Source organism: Arachis ipaensis, chromosome B8 (assembly GCF_059453495.1).
Source record: "Arachis ipaensis isolate K30076 ecotype BB chromosome B8, ASM5945349v1, whole genome shotgun sequence".
NCBI classification, from domain to species: domain Eukaryota; kingdom Viridiplantae; phylum Streptophyta; class Magnoliopsida; order Fabales; family Fabaceae; genus Arachis; species Arachis ipaensis.
This window is the reverse complement of record NC_142443.1, coordinates 135,404,771-135,431,985: the sequence shown is the minus strand read 5'-3', so window position 1 is coordinate 135,431,985 and position 27,215 is coordinate 135,404,771. Positions and strand designations below refer to the sequence as shown.

At 33.2% G+C, this 27,215-nt stretch overlaps 2 protein-coding genes across 2 annotated transcripts; both read right to left on the bottom strand.

Annotated features, from left to right (window-relative positions):
* Nucleotides 1-12,937: 12,937 nt before the first annotated feature.
* On the bottom strand, nt 12,938-18,200 carry LOC110267413 (uncharacterized). The gene is made up of 18 exons (XM_088495866.1): nt 18,014-18,200; nt 17,014-17,289; nt 16,398-16,900; nt 16,102-16,325; nt 15,917-15,994; nt 15,764-15,829; nt 15,617-15,685; nt 15,467-15,541; nt 15,340-15,393; nt 15,097-15,183; nt 14,801-14,866; nt 14,623-14,718; nt 14,434-14,499; nt 13,866-14,349; nt 13,692-13,778; nt 13,512-13,577; nt 13,223-13,357; nt 12,938-13,087 (listed from the first exon to the last, which is right to left on the bottom strand). The coding sequence occupies exons 1-18, from the start codon at nt 18,198-18,200 to the stop codon at nt 12,938-12,940; spliced, it is 2,769 nt and encodes a 922-aa protein (XP_088351992.1).
* Nucleotides 18,201-18,252: 52 nt separating this feature from the next.
* On the bottom strand, nt 18,253-25,772 carry LOC107611637 (putative terpene synthase 2). The gene is made up of 7 exons (XM_088497055.1): nt 25,638-25,772; nt 25,228-25,510; nt 22,826-23,198; nt 21,540-21,758; nt 20,876-21,014; nt 19,169-19,417; nt 18,253-18,654 (listed from the first exon to the last, which is right to left on the bottom strand). The coding sequence occupies exons 1-7, from the start codon at nt 25,770-25,772 to the stop codon at nt 18,253-18,255; spliced, it is 1,800 nt and encodes a 599-aa protein (XP_088353181.1).
* Between the last annotated feature and the right edge of the window lie 1,443 nt (nt 25,773-27,215).

Here is a 27,215-nt window from a genome sequence, read left to right as displayed (position 1 = left end):
GCCTTGTTCACCAAATCAGAGAAAATACGAATCTTCATAAGAGCCACAACAGTCATGATGTTGTACTTCAAGCCCCTTTGATACGTGATCCACTTCCAACTTTCATAGGTTTTCGGGGCACCCTGACACGCCCTAGAGAACCTACAAAGTTTCTCAAATTTGCTGGTATAATCTGCCACAGGCAAAGAACCATGCTTCAGCGGCATCAGTTCCATCTCCTTGGCTTCCCTTGCAGACTCAGGGAAGTACTTCTTGTGGAAGGCCGTTTGAAATACATCCCAAGGAACATCTGCATTCTGGAGCTGTAGCAAGCGGCATTCTGCCTGCCACCAATGCTAGGCCTCTTCCCGAAGTTGGTAAGCAGCAAACTCTACGTATTGGTTATGCGGGACATGCTACGCTTGCAGTGCGCGTTCCATAGCTTGGAACCAGTTACCCGCTTCCGTGGGATTAGTTGAACCTCGAAAACTCGGAGGATGAACCTTGAGAAAGGTCGTCAAGGTCATCGGAGCACCTCCCGTGTTATCTCTGTTTCCTCCCGCATTTTCATTCACGTTTCCTTCACCATTTTTGTTTCCGTTTCCGGCCGGTTGGCCTAACCTCTGTACAGCTTGCAGAGTCGCAGTAGCGGTAGCCCCCATGACGTTTGCAAAATTCGCCATTGCCGCCATGAACTCAGCATGGTTATCGGCCGGTCGTTCATTCCTACTCTCTTTTCATGAACGTGTACGACCTCGTCCACGAGTACCCATTAGGATTTCTGTCTATACTAAACATTCGATATCAAGGTGATCAGTCTCAATATCAAAGGTCTAGTGCTTCAATTATCCCAAAAAGGCACTCACAAGCAAGCATGCTATGAGATATCAAGTAGATAACCTAAATAGCATGAAAGAAAAATGACCCAGAGTATGCAATGAAGCACAATCGGTCCATCCCTCAGGCTCACGAGGACGAACCGCTCTGATACCACTAAATGTAACACCCCAATTACCCTAAGCTTTACCTCTAGCCGTAAAGCAAAGGTTAATTAGAGGTTACGACAGTTCTAAGGCTTAGACACACACACACACACACACACACACACACACACACACACACACACACACACATATATAAGGGAATAATATATTTTAGAAGCCTGATGAAGGATTAATAATCAAATTACAGAATTACAGAAGCGTGAGGCGTTCACACAAAGCTAATGCATAAGAGACAAGGTATAGGTGTAAGAGAATAAGAGTTATATAAATATAAGAGTATAATAATCATAGAGAACTAGCCGCAGCTTGCGGAGTTTAAGTCGACTAGTTACAAATAGAGATATACAGAGTTTTAGAATTAAAACAGCTTATACAATCTATCTCTCAAGTAAGCCTCTAAGGCCATAAAGATAAAACACAAAAAGATGAGAGAGTAATTATAACAAAGTAAAATAAATTAAACCAAGGAGGAACCATACTCCGCTCTGTCACCATATCCGTAATCTCACCGAAGTAGATTACGACCTGCATCTAAAAAACAACAACAAAGTATGGAATGAGAACCAGAGGTTCTCATTATGGTAACAGTGCCCAATGATGTAAGATGTAAGGCTCCGTGATGCCGAAGGCAATCCTAGAACTCCACATCACATACGGATAATCAAGCTTAGAACAAAATAAATAAAAGAACTTAAACCATAAACCAGTGTTGTCTAAACCTAGGGGAATTCTAACTAGTACTGTTCACACCGCTGTATCCCACAGCCATCGCCAACCTAACCTCCGTGCGATCCCATCGCCACCACCTACCTAACCTCCTCAGCACCAGACAATCACAATATAAATGCAAGCAAGTAGAATACAAGTAGAAGCACATAGAGCAAGTACTTCAAGTAAGCAAATAGGCATGTTATTCATTTAGGCATACAATTACAAGTCGGCAAAGCATACAAAAAGATAGAAAATGCACATGATAAATGTCTATCCTATTGGCTCATGATATTACTTATCGGTTCATAAATGCCAACCCAAAACATCCTTTCAGATGTCGCTTTTCTGCCGCACCCACGAATATAGTGTCGGGTAAACTCTATTGATCCACGGATATAATGCCGGGCACACGCTATTCACCCACAGATATAGTGCCGGGAACACTTGCATGCATAATCCAAGGATATAGTACCTGGCACACTCTTGCAGCAGAAAAGATTATCAATCATAATTCAATCCCAGGGACATAATACCCTGCACACTATCATACTTAACCCAAGGATATAGTGCCTGGCACACTCTCATTATTCAACAAGATCATCATTCCTCTTTGAGTCTTCAACTCATCATAACCATCATTAATTCATCACTTCCATTCTGAGCTCATTAGTTCATCAATTTCCCAAGTCATTGTCAACAATCACCATATGCACCACTCTTCCTTCTCTCTCAACTAACTCATCCGCAATACACCAGAAACCTAAACCTCCGTTTGCTAACTTTTCAAAAGAAAACCAAACTTTTTCAATGCTCTAAAATAAGCCCAAGAGTCTTAAAATGGTATTATAGAAGCTTACAACCTTGTTGGGAAGGTGAAATAGTTGAAAGCAAAATAAAATTTGAGAAACAGGGCGTGTGCATCCGCACAGAGGTGTGCGTGCGCATGCCCAGGAAGATTTTGAAAGTGTGCATACGTACAGGAGTGTGCGTATGCACAAGTACTAAAATTTATAAAGTCTGTTCACCCGCACAAGCTGTGCGAGCGCCCCTAACAGACGTCCCTTCCCGACTTGTGCGTGCGCACAGGGCTGTGCGTCCACACAGGTCGTAATTCTTCATTGATGTGTGCGCACACAACCTATGCTAGCGCTACTACTAGAGCCTTTCCCCTGCATGTGCGTATGCACAGATCTGTGCATATGAACAGAATAACATTTTTGCAGATTGTGCGTGCGCACATATCAGAAATCCTGAAATTCTGCAACTTTGCAAAATTTCAGATTTCCAACACCAACTTTGAATGATCATAACTTCCTCTACAAAATCCCAAATTTTTCAAACTTTAAATCATATCGAAGGGTTTTCAATAATCTTCAAATATAAACCAAATTCAACAAATTTTGAAAACCGAGGCAAAAGTTATGATCAAACAAAGTTCACCAAAAATTCATTTTTACCCAAAAATCACAACCTCAATTTCAACCAAACCTCAATCCAATACCAATCAATCACATTTCATCCATACCAAAAACCATCCAAAATTTATACCAAACACTACTTCAACCACTCAATCAATCTAAATCATTTAATACTCACCTCATCCAAATCTAAAATTAACCTAACATTACATCCCTTTTTCTTAATACCACCATTCAAATTATCAACATTAATCAATACAAGCACCAATTCCTTTATTCCATTATTATCATCCAATCCATTCAATTTTCAACCACTTCACTCACTTACTTCCATCATGAACCACAATAACCAATAATCAAAATCATCACCAACACCCAAAACCATCATAACATTCATAATCAATATCAATCATCAATAATATCAACAATCACTACAATTCCTCATCAATTTCAATAATCATCAATCCCTCATCAATTACAATTAAATCACACATTTATCATCAAACTTCATCATCATTAAATACCAACAATCACCATCAAACTCATATACTCCTCATACCAAAACTCCATATCACCATCATCATCATACAAGTTATCTCCAAACATCAAAATCACATACAATTAAGCATACACCCAAAGCATTCAATCCTATCCTAAGGGTCAACTAGCCTAAGTGTCCATAAACATTACATATTACATAAAGAAAACCGAAACCATACCTTAGTTGATTCCCAATATGCTCAAACACCAAACTTGATTCCAATCAAGCTTCCACCAAGCTCCAAACCATCAAAGTCACACCAAAAGCCACCACCAACTCCAAAAACAAGCTTCATACATACAACATAACCATACATCAACAACTAAAGCTCATACTATACCAAACCACAAGGATAAATAGGTTCTTTATCCTATTCAATGAGATTAGGGATAAAATCCATCAATTACCCGCTACTAAAGATCACCTAAACAACCAAAACCACAAAATCTACTCAAAACCATAACCTCAAAAATGCAAAAATCTTGGGCATGAAACTGGAAAGTAAGACGCAGTTTTTTACCAGGTTTGCTTAGATAGAAACGTAGAGCTCGACAAGAGCTTCGCGTGGCCACAAATGGCTCGTCAATCAAAGCTCCGGATCAAAAGTTATGGCTTTCGGAAGGTAGAGGTGAATAGTGCACTCTCTTCCTCCTCTCCTCTCTTCAAAACCGCGGCTCTCTCATCAAAATGGGAGAAAATTGGCTGAAATGCTCATTAAATGAGCTTATATATGTTGGACCTTGGACCCAATTTGGCTCCGGTCCAACTCGTTAGCATTTTTGGTCCGTTTGGCCTACTTTGGACTAAAACCTTTAAGATTAGTGTCCGATTTTCGATTCTAAATTATTTTTCTCCTTTCAAAATAATAAATCGATTTTCAAACTATTATTTTCTAAAATATGTGGTACTGGACAATCTAGAGCCCGTACTGCCAGCTTAAGCGCCAGTACGCATTTTTACAAAAATCTTTTCGAAAAGGTACATTTTTCAACTCAGAAAATTTTACTGAAATCAAATTTCACATTTATATTTTCAAATTAAAACTTTTAAATTTTGAATCTATTCTGGGCACTAAAATTATTTTATTAAAACGATTTTACGTGAAAACGCGGGTTCTTACAAGATGCATGATAAGGTTGAGAGTAATAAGGAGCTCTATGACTCTTTGAACGAATACAACTTTCACATTTAAGTAAGGAAGAATCAATATTCTTAAACAAACTTGGAAACAAATGTTTGAGATATGGAAAATTAGGTTGTCCTAGTCTATTGTGCCAGAGCATTATTTGGTCCTTTATAGGCATAGAACTTATACCACTAAATCCTTTAGCTATTTTATCCTCCGAAATATCCTCAAAATGATAAAGCCCATCCATCATCTTAGCACTGCCAATCATCTTCCCCGAGGTCCGGTCCTGAAAAATATCATGAGTGTCAAAGAATGTCACAGCACAATTGAAATCTTTGCAGATTTTACTAATAGAGAGGAGATTACAAGAAAGCTTTGGTACATGTAGGACATTTCTTAGGTCAATATTTTTGGACAGTTTAATAGTACCTTTTCCAGCAATAGATAAAAGACTACCATTAGCAACTCTAATTTTCTCATTTTCAAAGTAAGGAGAATAACTTTTAAATAAAAGGGAGAGGCTGGTCATATGGTCAGATGCACCTGAATCAACAATCCATGATGCATTCAAATTTGAGGTGCAATTAAGGGACATAGGAATACTAAAATTACCTGTTTGAATCAAAGAACCACTATAAGTACTAGACACAGAACTGGAATTTAACAGCTTTATGAGCTGCTCAACCTGTTCCTTACTCAATGATGATTTTTCAGCCTCATGAGCAATTGGGGTAGAATGTATTTTGGGACCAGGTTTGCTGCCTTTAAGATGTGCTGGTTTTTCATGAATCTTCCAGCAGATTTCTCGAGTGTGACGAGGTTTATTGCAGTGGTCACACCAAAAATGGGAGGGGTGCTTCTGATTTGATGAACTTTTAAGTGCAGTAGGTGCCACTAAGAGTGCATTAGACTCCAAAGAAGTCTGTTCAGTCTTGCCTTTTCCCATCATCACAGCTCTACGAGTTTTCTCTCTTCTAACTTCAGCAAATACTTCTCCAATTGAGGGTAGGATTGCTCTTCCAATAATTCTACTACGAATTTCATCTAGCTCCACGTTGAGGCCTGCAAGAAACTGGAATATCCTCCTTTCTTTCACTGTTTGTTGGTGGTGTTTGGCATTAGCGGATGAATTCTACTTGTAGTTATTGAAGTGGTCAAGATCCTGCCACACCCGCTTCAATGTGTGGAAATATTTGGTGACATTGTCACTCCCTTGTTGAATTTCTCTAGTTTTTAGAGTAAGTTCATAAATCTGGAATTTATTCCCAAGATCAGAGTACATCTCCTTGACACTATCCCACAATTCTTTGGCAGTGATATAGTATATGTAGTTACTACTGATATCCTCCATTGAGTTCACCAGCTATGTCATCACCGTAGAATTTTCGGTATCCCACACATTATATTGTGAGTCAGTGATGTTAGGCTGGCTTCGCTCACCGGTGAGATATCCAATCTTCCCTCTTCCACGGATATACATCTGAGCTGATTGAGACCACCTAAGGTAGTTTGACCCATTGAGTCAAAATGTGGTGATCTGAACTGAATGGGAGTCACCACTAACTAGTACCCGTTGCTCAGATTTTAAATCTGATGGAGTAGGAGTGGTATTCTCCTTCTGTTCAGGATTAATGACTGAGAAACTGTCAACCATAGCTATAAATCAGAGGCACAGTGCAGAGATCCTGCTCTGATACCAAGTTGAAGTGTTTGAATATATTATATTATCAAATGTACAGGAAATCAGCCTCTTTATAGGGGAATTATAGAGATAGAAATAATTATAAAATAGGAAAGAAAGGAAAAAATACTAGTCTAAAATAAAAGAAAGATTTATAATCATAAAATTCCTAAAATTAAGCTAAACCAAAAAAGGAAAAGATTTATAATTAATTCTATTTATATAAAAAATTCATGAAAGGAATTAGGAATCTGATTTTGATTTGATCTAGTCAACAGCAACAACATCAAATAAGAAGAATTAACAGAAATATGTGTGAATTATATGGACGGTGAAGATAAGACAATAATTTTCTTTTTAAGTAAGGGAGACTCCTCAAGATGTATGATATTTTCTGCATGCCTTTTGTGACTCCATTTCCTGCTATATACGACTCACTCCACTAGGTGGTTACATAACTAGCTTTTGCTATTGTCTCAAGCATTATTCTCCTGCTATGCATTCCTTTAAGCTTCGTAGTAAGGGTGTTCACGTGCGGTTTGGATTGATTTTGAGTAAAAAATTTATCCGATTCGAACACTAATTTTACTTGCGGTGCAGTTTGGATTGGATGACTTTTTTAAAAAAATCTGATCCGATCCGATCCAATTTCAAGCGGCTTGGATTTTATTGGATTTGCGGTTTGGTAAATTAAAAAAAATTAAACATATATAACAAGTCTAAATCAACCAATAATGACATAACAAGTCTCAACAGCATCTTAAAAATCAACAATAACATAAGAATAGAAATAAAATTATAGGTTAGTTAAATAAATAAATAAATCACATTTTGAACATAAAATATTTATTAAATAATAATAATACATAAATAATCTAAAAATATATAACAAATTGAACATGTTATAAGTATAATTGTAAATATAATAATAAAATAATAACATTATAGTACATTGCGCGGTTTGGATTGGATTAGATCGGTTATGAAAAGTATATCCGAAATCCGATCCGATCCAGCGGTTTGTAAAAAATAGAATCCAATTGAATCCAAATTAGTGCGATTTTAATCGGTTTTCAATTTGGATTGAATTGAATGAGCGGTTTAATTTAGATCGATTTGGATTTGAACACCTCTACTTCGTAGTCCTTCGTCCAAACTGATTGCCTCCTTCTCCTTTTGTTCTTCTCCTGCGGTCTTGAATTACTTGGCCCAATCACCCCTTCATCATCTATAATTTTTTCCATTGGGTTAGGATTGGTACTTGAGCTCGTATCAAGCCAATTCTGATAAACCAGACTAGATCAGAACTCCCTTGTACAAATGTGATTTGGATTATTAGTTTTGATCTAAAAGCAGTCTCTTGCACTATTCCAGATACAATAAATAAGCCACAAACATTCATTTTGTGGATTTCCTGTTTTGTTAGTTGTTATTGGAATTTGAGGTTGAGGTCCTCCAGTTCTAGCCCCAACATGTTTCATGTTACTAGTAGCTAACTGATATGACGGTCTCAACTACTACTCCCTATGCTCCAGTTTTAGTGATGGCTCCCTATGTTCCTTCATCACTTTTTGGTGAAACTTCATTAATATTATCTTGTCCAATCTCTTTAGCATTAGTCTCACTCTCTCTCTTAACTTTATACTTTGTCTTAATCATTTCTATGTGATTGTCTATGTTGTAGTAAATAGTGAGACCAAAAAGAAATGAAAGAGGTTTCTAGAGCTATTGTAAGATGACTTAGGTGACTGTGCTATTGAAGAGTGGAACTTTATCTCTCATCAGCAAAAAATAGATATTCTAGTTTAAAATCTTTTTTATATTTGTGATAGTATAATTTTTCTAATAATGAATATTTTTTGAGATTGATTTATCTTATAATAAATAATTTTGGAGACTAATTTGTCTAACAATAATATTTTGAAGGACCAAATTAACTATAATTTGTCTAGAGATTAATTTGTCTTTTTTGTATATGTGACACTTAACGTGATAACGTCTGCACACGATAACTATGCAAGATAGTTCTGTTATTATGGGTTGATGGAACAAAGTGGACCAAAAACTAATATGATCTACAGAGTTAAATATTGAAGACTAGCGAGTTAATTAATTTTAGTTGAAAATTAAAGTGTCTAATTCGAAATTCTTTAAAAACCAAAATATATAAATAAATACTTTATATTAAATAAGAAAATTCTCTTACAATTTTATTAGATTTTGTTTAGGCATATATACGGAAAAGCTCTGCATACAAGCCCTAATGGCTTGTATGCATTACAAGTTTATTAAACAATAAGATCAAAATACGCGCTGCTTTAGGTACGTTGATTACACGCGCTATATAACATCGCGCGTATATCTAACTACCAGATTTAAAATATTTCTTTCCCTTTTCGTTTTCGTTATTTTGAGATTTCGTTCTTCTTCTTCTCCCGCGTTTACCCTCCTTCTTCTCCTTTTCTTCTCCTTTTCTTCTCCTTTTCTCACTAGCATCTTCTTCGTTTAGGTTACCTTTGTCTCTCTCTGCAACTGGAGCTTCGTTTTCTATTTTTGATTTGTTGTTTTTCGAAATCAAAGTTTGATCTCGTTTTGAAGATAATGGATCATTCAACCTCAGATTGTCATCTGAATGCAGGCGAAGTGGATTATGAGTCAGAATCTAACGAAGTCCCTGAGGTTTGATTTACATAAGATTAGTATGAAATTTCTTTCAGTAATTTGTATAGCATTGTGTAGTTGAAAAATTGCTGAACATTGACTGTGAAAGTAACACGTTTACCTGAATCTGTCGATTCAATGTATTAGTTGTGATTAATTACCTGGAATTTGTAGCAGACGCTCGGGTGTAGATCAATTCTTGTTTGGGTGTAATTTAGGTAGAAGTGTGGGTGTATCTACACTTTACTGGTTTTTTGTTATTTTAATTTACTTGTTGTTGTTCAGCTGTATTATAACAGACATGATTAGGTGTGTTTTTAGAACTGTATTATATCTGCATGCTCTGTATTTACAGTTTATGGCTTTAAAAGTCATTCTGTAGTTGAGTTGTTGCGGTTAGGGTGTATCGTATTAGACATGATTGGGTGTATTTAAATCATATCTATGGGTGTATTTACAGTTCTGACACGCTGTATTTTGCAGCCTCTCTCAGTTGTTGATGACGAGCTTGTTCCAAAGGTCGGAATGACCTTTACCACCCTTGAAGATGCTGGAAAATTTTACAGGAACTACGCCAAGGCTGCAGGTTTCTCTACAAGAGTTTGGTGCACAAATAGGAAGGGAAACGAGATTAAGAACCAACTGATTACATGTAGCAGAGAGGGAAAATGGAAATCTAAAATATCTCCAACCGAGAAGACCAATCCGACAGCCGGTCTAAACTGTCCTGCAAGAATTTATATACACACATTGAAGGATGTCGGTGCTTAGATCATTTCAAAGGTTGTGCTGGATCATTCACACCCCTGCTGTCCAAGCAAAGCAGAGATGCTCAAACAGCACAGGGAACTAAGCATGTCCATTCGTCGTACGATAGAGAATAACGAGGAGGCCGGTATCAGACCAAGCAAAACTTACCAATCATTTGTTGCGGCTGCCGGGGGTCACCGCGAGTTAAATTTTATCGAAAAGGACGTGAGGAATTACATTACCAGGGAAGTGCGGAATGTTTCCGAACAAGAAGATGCAAAGGAATTCGGGAAATATTTGTTAAGAATGAAAGAGAAGAATCCGAATTTCTTTTTTGAGCTCCAACTCGAAGAGGATCAATCGATTAAGCTGGCTTTTTGGGCCGATGCAAGAAGCAGAGCCGCCTTTGAGTATTTCGGAGACGTCATTTCATTCGACACCACCTACAATACAAACAGGTAACAAACTGTCCCTGTTTATGATGCCAAATTAATTTATTTTTAAGAATCCGCAGTAGAGGTGTATATTGGGTGTTTCATTGGGTGTATGCGAAGCATTTGTTAGGGTGTAGCTAATGATTTTGCATTCTGGACCATGGTAATTTGTTTCAGGTATAATTTGGTCTGTGGTTCTTTTGTCGGGGTGAATCACCACGGTCAATCAACACTTCTCGGATGCTCTTTGATGAAGAACGAAGAAATTGAATCATTCAAATGGTTATTTCAAAGCTGGCTTCGTTGCATGGGAGGAAACGCTCCGAAAGGGTTTCTCACCGATCAGTGCGCATCCATGAAAAGGGCTTTAGAGGCCTGTATGCCAACAACAGTTCACCGCTGGTGCATTTGGCACATCATGAAGAAGATTCCAAGCAAATTAAACGGATACAAGGGACATGCCGATATCGAACAAGAAATGAGCCAAGTTGTTTGGAACTCTCAAAGCAAAGACTCATTCGATAGGAATTGGAACGATTTTCTGCTGAATTTTGGTCTTGGGGACAACAAGTGGCTTTCAGGTAATGTCTTTTTAAAATCTGCATCAGAGGTGTAAGTTGCATGTTTTCTCGGGTGTATTTATAGACTGTCTTTGGGTGTATTATGTAGATCTGTACGAAGACCGTCACATATGGGTTCCTATCTATCTGGATCACCATTTCTGGGCAGGGATGAGAAGCACACAAAGGAGCGAGAGCATGCATTCATTTTTTAACAAGTATATCACCCGGAACAGCTCGCTTATTCAGTTCGTCAAACAATACGATAATTGCCTCGGAAGCAGGGAGCAAGCAGAGAGAGAATCAGATGCTGCAGATTTTCATACGGTCATACCGTGTGCAACCAAATCCTGCATTGAAGCTCAGTTTCAAGATGCGTACACTCACGCAAAGTTTAGGGAAGTCCAAGCGCAATTCAGAGGAAAGGCGAATTGCATCACCAGACTAAAGAATTCCGCTCTAGGCTATTCAGTATACGAAGTCGGAGAACAAGTTTCCAGCTCAATATTCAACAAGTTCGTGGTTACTTACGACTCGGTTGCAGCCGAGGTAAAATGCCATTGCTTATTATTCGAGTCGAGAGGGATACTGTGCCGTCACGCACTAAGCGTGTTAAGCTTCGAACAAGTAAGCCAAGTGTCACCGAGATACATACTGGAACGATGGAGCAAGAAGGTAAAGAGGCGACACACACACATCAAGAGCAGCCACGACGAGCCACTAATGGAGCCAAGAAGCAAGAGGTTCGACCAATTGGTTTTTCGTTCGCAAAATATATGCGAATTTGCCTCCGAATCGGAGGAGCTGACTGCAATTCTGCACCGCGCGTACGATAACGTCATGGCCGAGATGGAAGCATTAAAAGCCAAAAGGAAGGGGACATCTTCTTTATCCCACGAAGACGCCAACTTGGAATCCGTTAACGAGCTTCAAAGCCCGCTAAGGATTCGAACAAGAGGACGTCCAAAAAACAGGCTAGGTTCAAAGCTGGAGAAACAGATCGCAAATGCCACAAAGAAGAAGAAGACAAAAGTTTTAAGCGAGGTAAAAGTAATGTTCTTTAAATTTGTGGCGATGAGTTTATTTTTCTCGTTAATAGTTTAGGTAATGTGTGTGTGTTATATTTCAGATAAACCTGTTTGATGCTGCATCAGCGGCGCATTCAAATTGCAGCCAATATCAAGGACACGTTATGAGTTATCAGTTCAGGGTACCAGCAGCAGGGGATAACTCGTTGGGTGTATAGTTTTACAGAATATGGGTGTAAAAGCACCGTTATTTCGGGTGTATTTTCGTTAATTCACAATTTAGATATAGACACATATATAGATATATATAAAACAAAAGCTGTAAAAATTCTCAGGTTATGGGTTTATATTTGATGTTTTTCTTCATATTTTAGTACATGTAATTCATACATTTTGAATACAGCGCAGACAGTTTGGGTGTATATTTAATACAACCTTGGGTGTATTATTAGACTTGCGTTGGGTGTAGCAGTTTATAATTTGTGTTTTTTCCTTCATATTTTACCACCTGCAATACAGCTTTTGAATACATCACAGATAGTTTACCAGCACAGATAGTTTAACTATGGGAAAAAATATACATGGAATAGAAGTTGTAGATAAATGGAAAATATTTACATCATTTGTTCAATTTACAAACTACCAAGCAGTTGGATTACCCAGTTTCTATATCAGCAGAATTAATCTGACAAAACGGACTTAATAATATAGAGGATGGCTTCGACAGCCTTATAGCACTACTCTCTCTAATTGCCTGATCTCTCTGTGTATTCATCTCACTGAATAGTATCCGGGATGCGTACTCCACTCTATAGTGGTCCACCTCCTCCTACAATAAAAAAGTATATTCTGTTTAAACAACAATATTAATTCAGTAAAGTAATACAGAGTTATATGGTTCTAAAGACAGTTACCTGTGGCCAATTATCCCATTGATACTTCCCCTTTTTGATGTTTTCCGGCTCAATTATCTCCATCCACTTCATAACGTACACAGCGCAGTCATAGCTGAAAACGAAGAAAATAAATTACAAATCTCATTTACAAAAGTTTAATGATCAGACTCACAAATTTATACCTTGCTTTTTGGCCTGATATTTTAACATATGGTGATTTAATTTCCTTCTCCCTCTCCCCTTTCTGAAGAGGTTTCCCGCCGGCATATGTTATCAATCTTGAAAATACGTATCCCTTAAATACGAAAACAAATCAGTAATACACCCGAATGAATGGACAAGATACATCCAACTGAATGGACAATATACACCCATCACAACTAACGAAATAGACCTATCTATTAAAGTAAAGAAGACAGAGGCAACTTACAGTGAATTTATTAATGGCCTTTCTCTCATCAGTGGGAGCTATTTTGTGTAGCGGGTCAAGTATTTGACATTTACGCTTTCTTGTATTTATCAGCCATAACCACCAATGCCCGGCGTAGCAGACAGGGGCAAAAATCTGAAGGATTGCCACACATGGAACAGTGTGTTATTTTATTTTGCAAATAAGTAAATAAGCGTACTAACAAATTTAGCAAACAAAAACTTACATATGGGTGCGAAGTCAATTTTTTTCTATCTATGAAGGGAATGAAACTCGGGTAGGCTTCCACCCTGAATTCCTTTTCCGTTTTTGGTGATACGAATTCCCCATTTGGGTGATCCGAAAGTGCCATGCACTGCAAGAATGGGAAACGAGAAATGAAATACTAAACTTACACCCAATGGAACGTGACAAATACACCCAAATCAATACAGAAAATACACCCGAAGTTCGTAGAAGTAAGACTTACCACAATATCGGGGGGGAGACAGTATATTTGTTCTTGAAATCTCTTTTCATTTTTGTTGTTGAGGATGAGGCAGATGGCAGATACAATCTAGAAATATATGCCGAAATCAATTTTACATTAATAAGCATTGTAATTGACTTTGGTGTAAAAACATGAATCTTATTATAATATTACCTGAGATTCTATATCACTTTTTGCCTGGAGGGAAGCAAGGTGCATTCTCATCAAAATGTATTTTCCTTGGCCAATCAGAGTGCACATTTCCTCATACTCGTTAGTATTGCCATCTGCATCTTCCTTCAGTCTTGTCCCCCAGATGTAGCACTTTTGTTTCATATCATCCGTAATCTGATATAATCCCCGAGGAGTTTCAAACTTTGCAGAACTTTCTCCCCCAGTCTCCCTCTGAATTTGTGGACTTGTGTTTTTTCCCTTCGTTGCGCTGCTTGCTATTCTTTGGACCAAACTGTCCAATTGTTCTATCAAATTCGCAGCTTCTGGAGATTTTTCCCTTTCTGTCTCCTGCGTTGACGCCCCCTCCTGGCTTGAATCAGTCAATCCAAGGCTGAATGATGGCACCCCTGGATCTGTTTTCGGAACATAGGAAGCTGTCCGTGCCATCATCAACAGGGCAGCAGCGTCTTCTGCGTCTGGATGACTGCGTCATCATGTATAAGAATAAGAATAAGAATAAGAATATACAGATGATAAGCAAAGATTGATTTTAGTCTGATGAACTTACACTTTAGTTGGAGCTGGGGGAACCGTGGGTGTGGTCTCTTGAAGTTGTTTGGGGGTTTCAGGAGTGCTGCACAGTTACAAAAAATTAATCACGGCGTAAAAGAAACTAATCAGGAACAATATACACCCAAACTGTTAGCTAATATACACCCAAACTCCAAACAAATATACACTCAATACTATTTCTTACGTTTCTGTAGTCCCTTCAATCTGTAGCATAGGGGTTGGTTCAAAATCTGTCTCAGTGGTTGTTTGGGATGCCGGCACAAAAACCTGAATTGGGACTCTAAACAAGAAGAAAAATGAAAGGTTAACAACGCCTTTGAAAATAATAAGGTTATAAGGTTGAATATTATTGTAAAACTCACATTGCAAGCGCTTCGGACGGTGTCTGTTCCCTCACAACCATCATATTCGAATCAGACGGACTCAACCTAAAATACACCCAAAGAAATTCAAGAAATACACCCGAACAATTCAAAAAGAAGACAGGCTTTGTTTTTTTGAGAACTTACATACTTGCAGTTTTTGCTTTTTTTTCCTGCCTTTTTTTTCTTGAATAAAATAATAAAGGGATTTTTTTTCTAAAAAAAAATATATACAGAATTAGAAGTAGAAGGGTAATAGAAGAACAAAAGTAACGGTTATTTGAAAGAGAAATTACATGCTCTGTGACGGCTGGTTTACACTACTCTGTTCTGTGTTTCCTTGAGAGGAAGGAGCATCAGTTCCCAAGTTCACAGCCGGTATTCTAAGACAGATTTGATCCAAGCAACACAACAAAGTTAATATTCCAACTTATTAGACAACATACACCCAACTTGATCCACGCAATACACCCAAATGGTTCCACAAGACACACCCAAATCATGATAACAAGATTTTATTAAATAATAAAGCTTCTTACGTTTCAGACGACACATAGCAACTTTCTGTCGATCGCAGGTCAGGTTGGTTCTCCCTGCGAAACAAGAAACAATTATTAGCATACAAAACACAACAAAATATGAAATAGACAGGCCATCAAGACATACCCCTCTGCAGCAGATTTATCAACGTTTTGGCCTAGCCATTCATCCAGTTCGTCACTTGATATTTCATATGTCTCACTACATTCATAAAAGAAGATGTTAACAAAAATAATTACGATGATAGACGGTAATATAGCTTACGAGGTACTGTACCCGTCAAAGTATTGGTCTTCTTTAGGAGGTGAATCCTCCACGAGAACTTTTTTCTTTTTTGGTTGTGTTCTGGGTGGAAAAAAAAGAGTACCAATCAGAAATAAAAAATTAATTTTATCACAGAATATTATGCAAAGAAGTGCTTACTTTTTTGGTGTTGTTTTTGTTTTTTTCTTCTCCTTCTCCTTCTCTGCAGGTGATGATTCTTCACTCCTATAAGTTAATAACAGACACTTCAGTTAATACACGAAATCTTTATAATGAAGCCAAAAGAAAGGAGTAATAATTTCAGGACATTACTCATCACTTTGTTCATATTCAGATTCTGAATCAGAATCTGGCTCCTCTTGCCTCTGCTTTCTTTTTCTGGAGTCCATTCTGGAAGGCAAACAGTGATTATTTAGAACATACTAAAAATACACCCAACGTGATCAACAAGATACACCCAACTCGAAAAAGAAATTACCCCCAAGTATGGTACTTACTTTTTCCCCTTTTTGATGGGGTGTTTTCTTGCTGAATCCTCCGAGTCTTGTTGAGTCTCAGACTCAGAGGTAGAAGTGTCACTGTCAGTAGCTGTTTCTGTCTCCGAAGACGATGTTGGACTCGCCTTCCTTTTTTTTGTTTTTTTTATTTCTTGTTTTTTTTCTTTTTTTTCTTTTTCTTTCATTTTTTCTCTTGCTCTTGTCTCCGCCATCTTCACAATCCCCTGAAACATGAGATATTTTAGCTAGCAGCATTCAGGTAAATAAAATACAAGCAACATATTATGTTTACTTACCAAAATTTCTTCTTTTTCTGCAGTCATTCTTTCCACCAACTTCTCCTTAGTCCAGTTGGCAATCCAAGGCTTTGGTGGTCTTTCGGCCCTCTTCTTGCCTTTGTTTTCAGAAAGATGAAAGTATATTATCATGAGGGCAAAGAGGCAGCCATCAATTGCCTTCTTCTTCTTATCCTGGTAGTCTGTGATGCCTTTGATCAAGAAGGTCAAAACATGCGCCCCCCAGTTTCTCTCCGATATGCCGTCCATCTTAAAAATTGGGGCGAGGTGCACGGGCGATATTTTGTTTATCGTCGTTGGCAAAAGGAACGCCATCTGTATGTAGAGGATGAATATCCTCTTGAACATCAGGCGTTCCTCTTCGCTGCCAACGCCGATTTCCATCATTTCATCGGTAAGACTTTTGAGGGTCTTACCCTGGAATCTTCTATAAATTATTTTGTCATCATCAGAAAGTTGCTTATAAAGTTGCTTATACTCAACTTTCTCAGGAAACAGATTTCCTACAAAAAAGAAAACAACAAAGTATCAAAATCGGTTCAAAAACACCCAAGCATCAACCTTAAATACACCCAAGCATGAGCTTAATATACACCTATAATTTTGAGCTAGTTACCTGTTGCATTGATGCCAAGCGCATCACCTATTGTCTTTGGTGTTATTTGGAAAGAACCATATCCTGTCTTCAGTCTGTTCTCCCCAAGTTTGAAGTTGTTTGCCAGTTCCCTTAAGAGTTGGTGATCCACCCTTAGAGGTGGGACGTGCATCAACCCACCAAATCCGAGATCCCTGACAATTGCCTTCTTCTCCTCAGCCATGTTTCTGAACTTATCACTCAGGAGATGTGTGGCACACTTAAGGTCTTTCGTTTGGTTTCTTGCTGCCATTTTGTCTGAAACAAAAAATACACACAAATATACTCCCATTAGTAACAGTAAGATACACCCATATGTAAGAATCAGATACACCCATTGATAACAGTGAGATACACCCATTGAAATTATTCAGATACATTCATATATATCAGTCAGATATCAGTCAAACATGTTTCAATATCAAGCAACATTACAAGGTCTAATAACAGTAAGATACACCCATATGTAAGAATCCGATACACTCATTGTTAACAGGGAGATACACCCATAGATATTATTCATATAAATCCATATATATCAGTCAGTTATCACTCAAACATGCTTCAATATCAAATTAATTCAGATATCAGTAAGATACACGCATATATGAGTCAGATACACCCATTGATAAGAGTAAGATACACCCATATGTAAGAATCAGATACACCCATTGATAACAGTGAGATAGATATTATTCAGATACATTCATATATATCAGTGAGATATCACTCAAACATGCATCAATATCAAGTCACATTACAAGTTCAAACAGTATTCAACCCCCAATCTACGGAATAAAGCCCCAAAAATCAACAACAGTAGCAAGAGAACTTAGAACAAGAATGTAGAACGACGTAGAACTTAGAAGAATGACGTAGAACTTAGAACAGTGTGACAAAGAAGCGAGAATAATAGCACAGTAAACCCTAGAAGAACGACGTAGAAGAAAACTAAAATATACAGTAATCTTGATGAACTTACGTTGAGTGTATTTGCTTCGTTTTCTCTTCAGATTCTTCACGGAGAGTTTGATGTTGTTTTGATGGAGGTTTCGAACAACGATTTGTATATTTTGAACTTTGATTTTTGCTCGAAAATGGGAGCGTTTCCTTGGTTTCGAAGCGTTTTGAGAAGTGGAAGAAGTGGAGGAAGTGGAAGAGTCTGCCATACGTAACCGTTTGTGTTGAGCGCGTGATTTTGACGCGCCATGTTATGCTTCCTTATGCGCGTGTCTTCGATTTGGGCTGGGCCAACTTAGATGCTTGGATACTTGTATGTGTAGCAGGCCCGGCATATATAAAAGGTTTCATATCCTTCTTTCTCATATTATTGATTGGCACCGAATCAACAATTAAAGCTTGAATGCATTCCTTCATTTTTCCTTCAGCATGAGTGTAGCAATCTTCATCTTTGTACATCACATCAATAAATCGTGCCATGTTCACAACACGCGTTAGAAATAACATTGGAACTTTGGTTGGCTTGAGGCATTCCTCATTTATATCCTTCCAAGCATCTGTGACTCCCTTTTGCAATTCTTGAATGGCTTCTTCTTTAGATACACCATAATCTCTCATATAGCATTCTATTATTGAGGTAACATGTTCTCTTTCTTGTTCAAACTATTCAATGAGATTTAGTTTTTAAAATAACTTTCACATGACTAAATAATAAGGAAAAAATTCAGAAAAAAATTATACATTAAAATTCAATTATAATATAAATTGAACTTTCAAAAATACAATATGCACACAAAAGTCAGCACTATATATTTATTTGTATAACAAAAAATATTTGAAAGACAATAAAAATCAATTTAAAATAGTTCAAAGTTTTTTTTTATTATTTTATATTTTTAATTATGGTTAAAATAAATGGATAATTTTAAATATAATAAGTATGTAATTATAAATGCATATATAAAATTTTAGATGTTAAATTAAATAAAATAATTTTAAATTACTGTCTTTCTATTATTATTTTTAGTATAAATATATATTTTTTAAATTTATTTTTAATGTATATTTTATATTTTAATATATATTTTATATATACGAATAACTAATTATTATATATATATACCTAATATGATAGTTAAACTTTTATGTTGTGTTTGTATATTGCACATAAATATACCTCATTAGAGACAATGTCATCCATGAACCTGCAAATAATTGTGGAAGCTCTAACAATTTTGGGTTTACTTGTTACCCATTTGAAGATGTCTTCTATGGCGATATCTTCCATGCCAATGTAAGAACTTGTCACGAGAAATGAATAAGTAGATGATAATGTTGATATCTGTAAGTGTTCTGCTATTGTTGGTATATACTTGTTATTCAACCATTTGGCCTCAGTCATATAGGCCTGGATTGTCTTCTGAAGCTGCCATTCCACACGTATTATATAACCAAATCATTATTGTTAATTTTTTACAGTATTTTCTAACTCAATAAATTTAGAATAAGTGAATTAACCATTTAATTAAGATAAAATTTAAACTTATTTTAATATTTATTTATGCAGACAAATAAATTAACCATTCAATCAATCTAATTTTATTATGAATTTAATTATTTTTAGAAAGGATGAAACTAAATGAACTAAAGAAATTCGGGAAGTATTTAGAATAATGTACAATTGGAGTGTGAAATGTGTCAATTTAATATTTCAATTTGTCAGGCCATATGAAATTTCAGTTTCAAGTTTTATTATATATTACTAATGTATAAAAAATAAAAATAAAAAAAATTAAAGGATTGAATTTCAATTCTTGAATTTTGGATTTTTTAATGTCAAAGGATTATTAATTGGAGTTAGGGTCATAGTTTCTAAAAAATTTTAAAATTTCTATAATTATATGATAATACATTTAATTTTAAAATTGAGTTATTAGTTTAATGATTAATTAGAATATTTTTGTTGTCTTATGACTTGGGCTCAAATTCTAATTATTACATTTTAAATATTAATAATATATTATATTTTTAGGCTAACTATTTTGATCAATAAATCTTTTTTAATTGTTCCTTTAATTTTATTCTTTATTTTTTCATTAGTAATTTATTTTGATGAATTCTTTTTCTTTAATTGTTCCTTCTATTTTTTAAATTTTTTTCTTAACTTTTAAATATATTTATTTTTTTTATGATATTAAAATAATAACATATTTTATTCATTAATTTATTTTAAATGTATATATAAAAAATATCAGAATAACTAATCTATATTATTCATGTTATATTCTTTATAATAATAAAGGATAAAAATTAAAATTTTAGTTATTATAAATGATATCAAACATAAAATTATTATTTTTAGTAGAATTTTTATTTTAATATAACACTTATTAATAATTTTTTATTAAAAATAATAATAATAAAAAATAATATTATCAATTATATAATATAATATTTAATTATATAAATATTTAATTTTTGGCCTCTTCTTCAAAAGATTTTTAGATCTGACTGGAATTTGGCTCTAAGAGATGCATGTCAATGGAATAAATTTGATCGGTAGTATGATATGTATCTCATAAATCTTGCAAATGTTATCAAATTTAAAATGAATAATACTTGTTATTTTTATTGGGAAAAAAATTTTCTCATTTTTTTTAACAATTGATAGAGTAAAATGTGATATTCTACCATTAATTTTATAAGTGAGATCAAAAATAAATATGAAAAAAATAATAAAAAGTTAAAGATGACACTTTACATTTTTAATTTTTTTTAATAATTGAAAGGATCCATTCATTCCTGTTATTTTACAGAGTTGGCTAGATACAGTCCACAAAACAAATATAATATATTTTTAAGAGGTTAAAAAAAGGGGTCTTACTTCTTTTATGGAATATTTAATGCAATATGCTCTTCCTTGTTTTTCAAGTTCTCGTTCTACTTCTTCAAAAATTTTGAGGAGAGACTCATAAATTAATTTCATGTATTCAGGAAGATCATCCAAGGAGCTAATATCCCACCTGTAATGTATCCCACCATGCAAAAACTTTGGAAGTTAGAACAGTTTGATAGTTCACCATCAATATCCACAAATTTTGTGACCATTAATTCCAAATTAACTTTCAAATTTTAAAATTAATAAAGACATGATATTTTCATTAAAAACTCAAATTTTGAACATTCTATGAACTTTCCATTCAATTCCTTCAATTTTATTTTCTCTTCCAATATTTGAGTTTTGTACCACCATCAATTAGTTGGACTCAAAATATCAGCTACTTAGCATAAAAAAATTAGTATCTATTTAGGATAAAGTATATTTTTTATTTTTAAAATTTGGTAAAAATGTTAAAAATATCTCTAAATTTTATTTTGATTCAGTTTTATCCCAAAAGTTTTCAATTTGCATTAAATATATCCTTGATAGCTAAATTTTCAAAAAATTTAAAACCAATCTAACAATAATGCATAAAAATTTAAATCTTTTATCAAACTTCAGAGACAAAAATAATACTTTACCCATCTATTTATAATTTTTAACCAACCTTTCAATTGCCTCCGTGAAAAGTTTTAATTCATCTATAGTTCCATAGGCATCATATGTATCATCAATAATTGATATAAGAGCAATTAATTTTATCAGTATTTTCCTAGCTTGAGAATATTGAGGCTCAAAATAAACCGCCAAAATCCAGTTACAACATTCTACAATTCTATCTCGAGCATATAGTAGTTTTACAGCAACATTAAGCTCCTTCCACCACCTAAAAATTAAAGGACAAAAACACAATAGCAATGCTATATATAATAATTATGGTGTGGTTAGTTAAATAAATAAGTTTAACTTCGATAATGCTAGAGAGATAACAACTCAAAATTATTTTATTTAACTTAACATTTATAATTTTATACATATAACATCTATAATAACACCATTATTATATCAAATATTACTTAATTACTTTGGCAGTAATTAAAGAATGTAAAAAAAAAAGTGATAGTTAATGTTAGAAAGATAAGAAAGAGAAGTAAAAAAAGATTTGTATATATTCAAGTTGTATAAAATAATACAATATAAAAGATATTAATAGGTGCTAAGAGAATTGAAATAATAAAGACGTAATATTTAGATAACTTCGAATATGCTAAATAATTCTAATCAATGTTAATTAATTTTAATATATTCTAACAGTTAAGAAATACAAAATGAGAAAACTTCGAATTTATTTTCTATTGTCTCCTAAATATTTTTATGAAATATATCAACAGTTAATTTATACTATAAACATTTAACAAAAATAAAATAAACTAACTATGAGTACCCAATAGAAGAGGAATGCTATAGAAAGTCCAACAACACTTAACAATAGAAAACATTCATTATATAACACCTACTAATTACAACTGCTTAAAACTATTTTACAGTTAAACAGAGTACCAAAGAAGAGGAATGCTAGGGACCAGTAATTTTGGTGTTTTGTAACCATCAATTGGCCATTAATAGTGTTTTTAATGGTGTGAAATTACATTTAATAGTGGAAAATCACTCACTTTTATTTTAATGGTTAAGTGCTGGCCAAAAAACACAAAAGTTGCTGGCACTAGACTTTTTCAGCAAAGAATAGCCTTTACTTATCGAGTTCCTCAATCTTGCTCTCTTCATATATGGTGTTAATACTAACACTCAATATATATCTAAACCAAACATTTTGATTTTTAAACTTTTGTAGAAGAGTATAAACATTTAACCAATAAGATGACTATTTTGATAGGAATTTGAAATCTTATTTAACAAAGTAGGATGGTTTTGTGGTTAAATTAAAGAGCTTACTTGCAAATGTTGCCAACTTCTTTTCGATGCAAGGTTTGTAGGAAATTAAAATCTAATTTTGCAAGAACGAGGAGAGTGGGATTATGGGTTGGATCTTCTTCATATATTGAAATAAAACGGCGTGCCTCCAATCTTGTCAAACCTTGGTGGGAAGGTTGACCTAAACTATACTTGACTTGTGCTGCAAGTGAAGGCTTCAATTGGGTTGCAATGGATTTAAGTTGAGTGGAAGTGAATGCATAAGCTTCATCTAATATTTCTTCTCCATGAATTCTGAGATGACATGCTTCATATAACCCTAGCAATCCTTCCACATCCTTCGCAAGTTTTTCACTAAAGTTTTCATTCTCATCCTTGTATTTGTTGAACACATCTAGATATTGTTCCATACAAGATACAACAATCAAATTGTTACAAAACAAGGAATGCTAGGGCCAGCAACTTTTGTGATTTGTAGCCATCAAATAGCCATTAATGATAGTTTTAATGGTGTGAGATTGGTTTGAGATTTCATCTAATGGCTCACTTTTCTTTGCTGGTTACATGTTGGCCAGAATTTAACAAAGTTGCTGCCCCTACACTTTTCCAAAAAGAAATTTAGAGAGTCAACATTAATTTAGTCGAATAATTTGAAAATCAACTAATAATCAGAAAAAATGAACATAAAGAAGAAAACTGTAAAACTAAAAATAATAAAAAAAATTAAAAGTGAAAGAAAATCAAATAAATTTAATTTATATATATATATATATATATATATATATATATATATATATATATATATATATATATATATAACATTTAGAAATTAAGGTTTAAAATTTAAAATTTAAGGTTTAAAATTAAAGTTAATTGTCTGGCTAATGCTAGTTGGTAAAATTGTAGTTTTGGTAGAAAGAAGAAATATTGAGTAAAAAAGGATGAAAAAGTAATTTAAAAAAATATGAGTGGGTGGATTTATTTTCTTGTGATCCAATAATTATTTAATTTATTAGTTGAAGATGACTTTTTTTCATTAGTTCCTTCGTCGTTAGTAGAATTGAACATTTAAATTGAATCAGAAAAAATAAATAAAGTATTAAATAAAAATATGTATACGTACACATTACAGAACATCTAGAAAATATTTATAATGAAAGAAAGCTAATGTTTTAATATAAGTATAAATAACCAAAAAAAAAAAAAAAAAGAAAAGAAAAGACAGAGACAAAATCAAAAAGCAAAAATTTTAAGACTTCCACTCCCCTCTCCTGTGAGTTGTTAAAATGATACTTCCCTCTCCTCTATTTTATAAATATACATTCTCCTCTCTTCTAACTTTTAAAAAACCGCATCTTTGCCAATGAGTAATAGCTCAAATGGCATAGTCTCCCCATACTCAATTAAGAGGTTGCGGGTTCGAGTCTCATATCTTTAGTAAAAAAAAAAAAAAAACCTTATCTTTAATCTATTTTAAAATTTTTGTGTTAACTAATGTTAACTTTATCCATTTTTTAAGAAAAAATACGCATTAGCAAAAATTTTATTTTTTATCATTAAATTTGCTTACCAAAATATCCTTTAATAAATTATTATGTTATTGATTAAACTGTATTTTTAAAAAAATTTAATAATTATATTATTTTTTTCTAAAATATTCTTCAATAATTTTTTAATTATTAAATTATAATTTTACCAAAATTTTCGTTAACAATTTTTTTATATTTTACTATTAATTTTTCGATATCTATATATTATTTTAACATTAAATAAAAAATTTTAGTAAGATTATTTTTCAATATCAATATATATTAATTGTTATACATATTAATAGTGGTAAGATTTTTTTATTTAATGTTAAAATAATATATATTGATATCGAAAAATTAATAGTAAATATAAAAAAATTGTTAATAAAAATTTTGGTAAAATCATAATTTAATAATTAAAAAAATTATTGAAGGATAGGTATCTTAAAAAAATAATTTAATTTATTAATTTTTTTAAAAATATTTTAGTAAAAATACAATTTAATCAATAAAAAAATTATTAAAGGGTATTTTGGTCAGCAAAATTTAATAATAAAAAATAAAATTTTTGCTAATGAGTATTTTTTCAAAAAATAATTTATTTTTTCTTAAAAAATGGATAAAGTTAATATTAGTTAACACAAAAAATTTAAAATGGATTAAAGATGATGTTTTTTAAAAGTTTGAAGGGAGAGGAATGTATATTTATAAAATAGAGGGGAGGAGAGTATCATTTTAGCATCTCGTAGAGGAGGAGAGTAAAATTTTCTCAAACTTTAATAATGACTGAAATGAAAATAATCTTTATGTATTATATTATATAAAAATTAAACTAAGATGATTTGAAGCCAAAATATAAAAGTAAGCTAAAAAGAATAGGAATAAGGTAAATACTTGGTGAAACGTGATATCCTTGTTGCCTTAATAACCTAAAAAGCAAAGCAAGTAAGCGAAGGTTATCATCAACAATTATTATTTCTCCATTTTTTGTATAATTCTTGTGAATTTGTTGCAGCACTTCATCAATCTCGCTTTCAAAGTGATATTGAATCCCCAAATGACATATTAAATCAATCAAGTTAACTATTTCTTCAATGGGCTTTGAGGCATCAATAAGCATTTTTACAACTTCTTTCTTCAGATTTTCAATTTGTGCCTTCGTTTCATGGTCAAATTCCTGCATTATATCCATATAAAAGATATACCTAAGTGCAGGAAATTATATCATCACTTGTATAAAAAAGGCTATTGATTATTATTGCATTTGCATGCATGTATAAGCAACAATACAGAGAGATACATACCATGGATTGTGAAGCATATTGAAGGAAATGATCCTTCCAAATACTAGGATGATAATTTGCAGTGTTCCGATCACGCGTGTTGAATTTTGCATCAGGTTTGAAGCAATCAAGTACTGAACTGTTAGTATTAGACATCCTTGATTTTTTTATGAGGATTGGATTATTCTATGTTATGGCTTCTATAATAGATACCCTTAATATATATAGCGATGGAACAAGTTTTAAAATTCCGTGCCATACAGGGTATAAAATTATAAGAGGAATGATAAAGGGTAATCAAAATTTATTATTTTTATCTATTAATTAGTTATTAATATTTAAAAATATGGAATAAAGTATATTATTGAATTATTAGACTAAAAAAATCTCATCTTGCGCATGTAATAATTTATTGGTTAATGGTAAATTCTTAAATGGAGTTCAGTACCGTGGCAAATTAGTCTTTGGCCTGTCGAACTGGGAGATACCGTAAGAAATCAAAAAATAAATTACTAGACTAAAAGAACTATACTAAAAGAATTGAGTTGATAGCTAAGTAATGACTAAAAATAAAAAATTCTGATAGTCTTTTAGTATTTCTCTAATTATAATTTATAATAGATAAAATAAATTAATATGCCTTTTATATAAAGAGTTTGTTTAGGTGTAATTAAATTGTTAAAAAATTATTTTATTTTATTTTATTTTTTAGTATGTTTGATAAATTTTTAATGATAAAAATAAAAATACTAAAAAATATTTTTTTTATAAGCTATAATTTACATCTTTTTTAAAAAGATCTTTATACTTAAAAAATAAATTTTTTACATAATAAATAAATAAAAATATATTTTAATATTATTGTACTTAAACATAATTAATAGATAAAATGATCTATTTATATAAAATATTTAAATATAAAATTATTTTTATTTTTTTAAAAGAATACCTCAAAAAAAATATTTTTTAAAAACTCAACCAAGTCCAAATTATAACTACATAGGTTTTAAAAAATGTAATGAGCATTTTTAATAGAAAACGAAATATATGATATATGGTCGTTGGAAACAATAATTAAAGTAGAAGTTGTTATAATTTTGTTGGTATATGTACAAAAAATATATATTAACTTACATTACTATAAAAAATTATTGGAATAGCGACTGATTCTGATAGTCGCTAAAACTTTGGTCATTAATTTAAAAATAGCGACCAATTTCGGTTGGTAGCGACCAATTTTCTACCATTGCCACCAAACTAGTACTAAACGATATTGGTGGCTAAATCGGTTGCTAATAAAATCGGTCGCTAAATAGCGACCACTTTTTTTGTTGCTAAATTGGTCACTGAGAGAATCAGTCGTTGATAAAATCAGTCGTTAAATCGGTCGCTGATGTCTGGTTTGAAAATCTAAAATTGGTAACTAAATTGGTCACTGAATGTAATTTTGCGACCGATTTAGCGACAAAAATTTTTTTGCTCCTAAAAATTCTATATCAATCGCTAAATCAGTCGCTATTAGCAACTAATTTTTTCGGTCGCTATTCTGATAATTTTTTGTAGTGCATAAATTAATTTTAATTTATTAATTGAAAAATC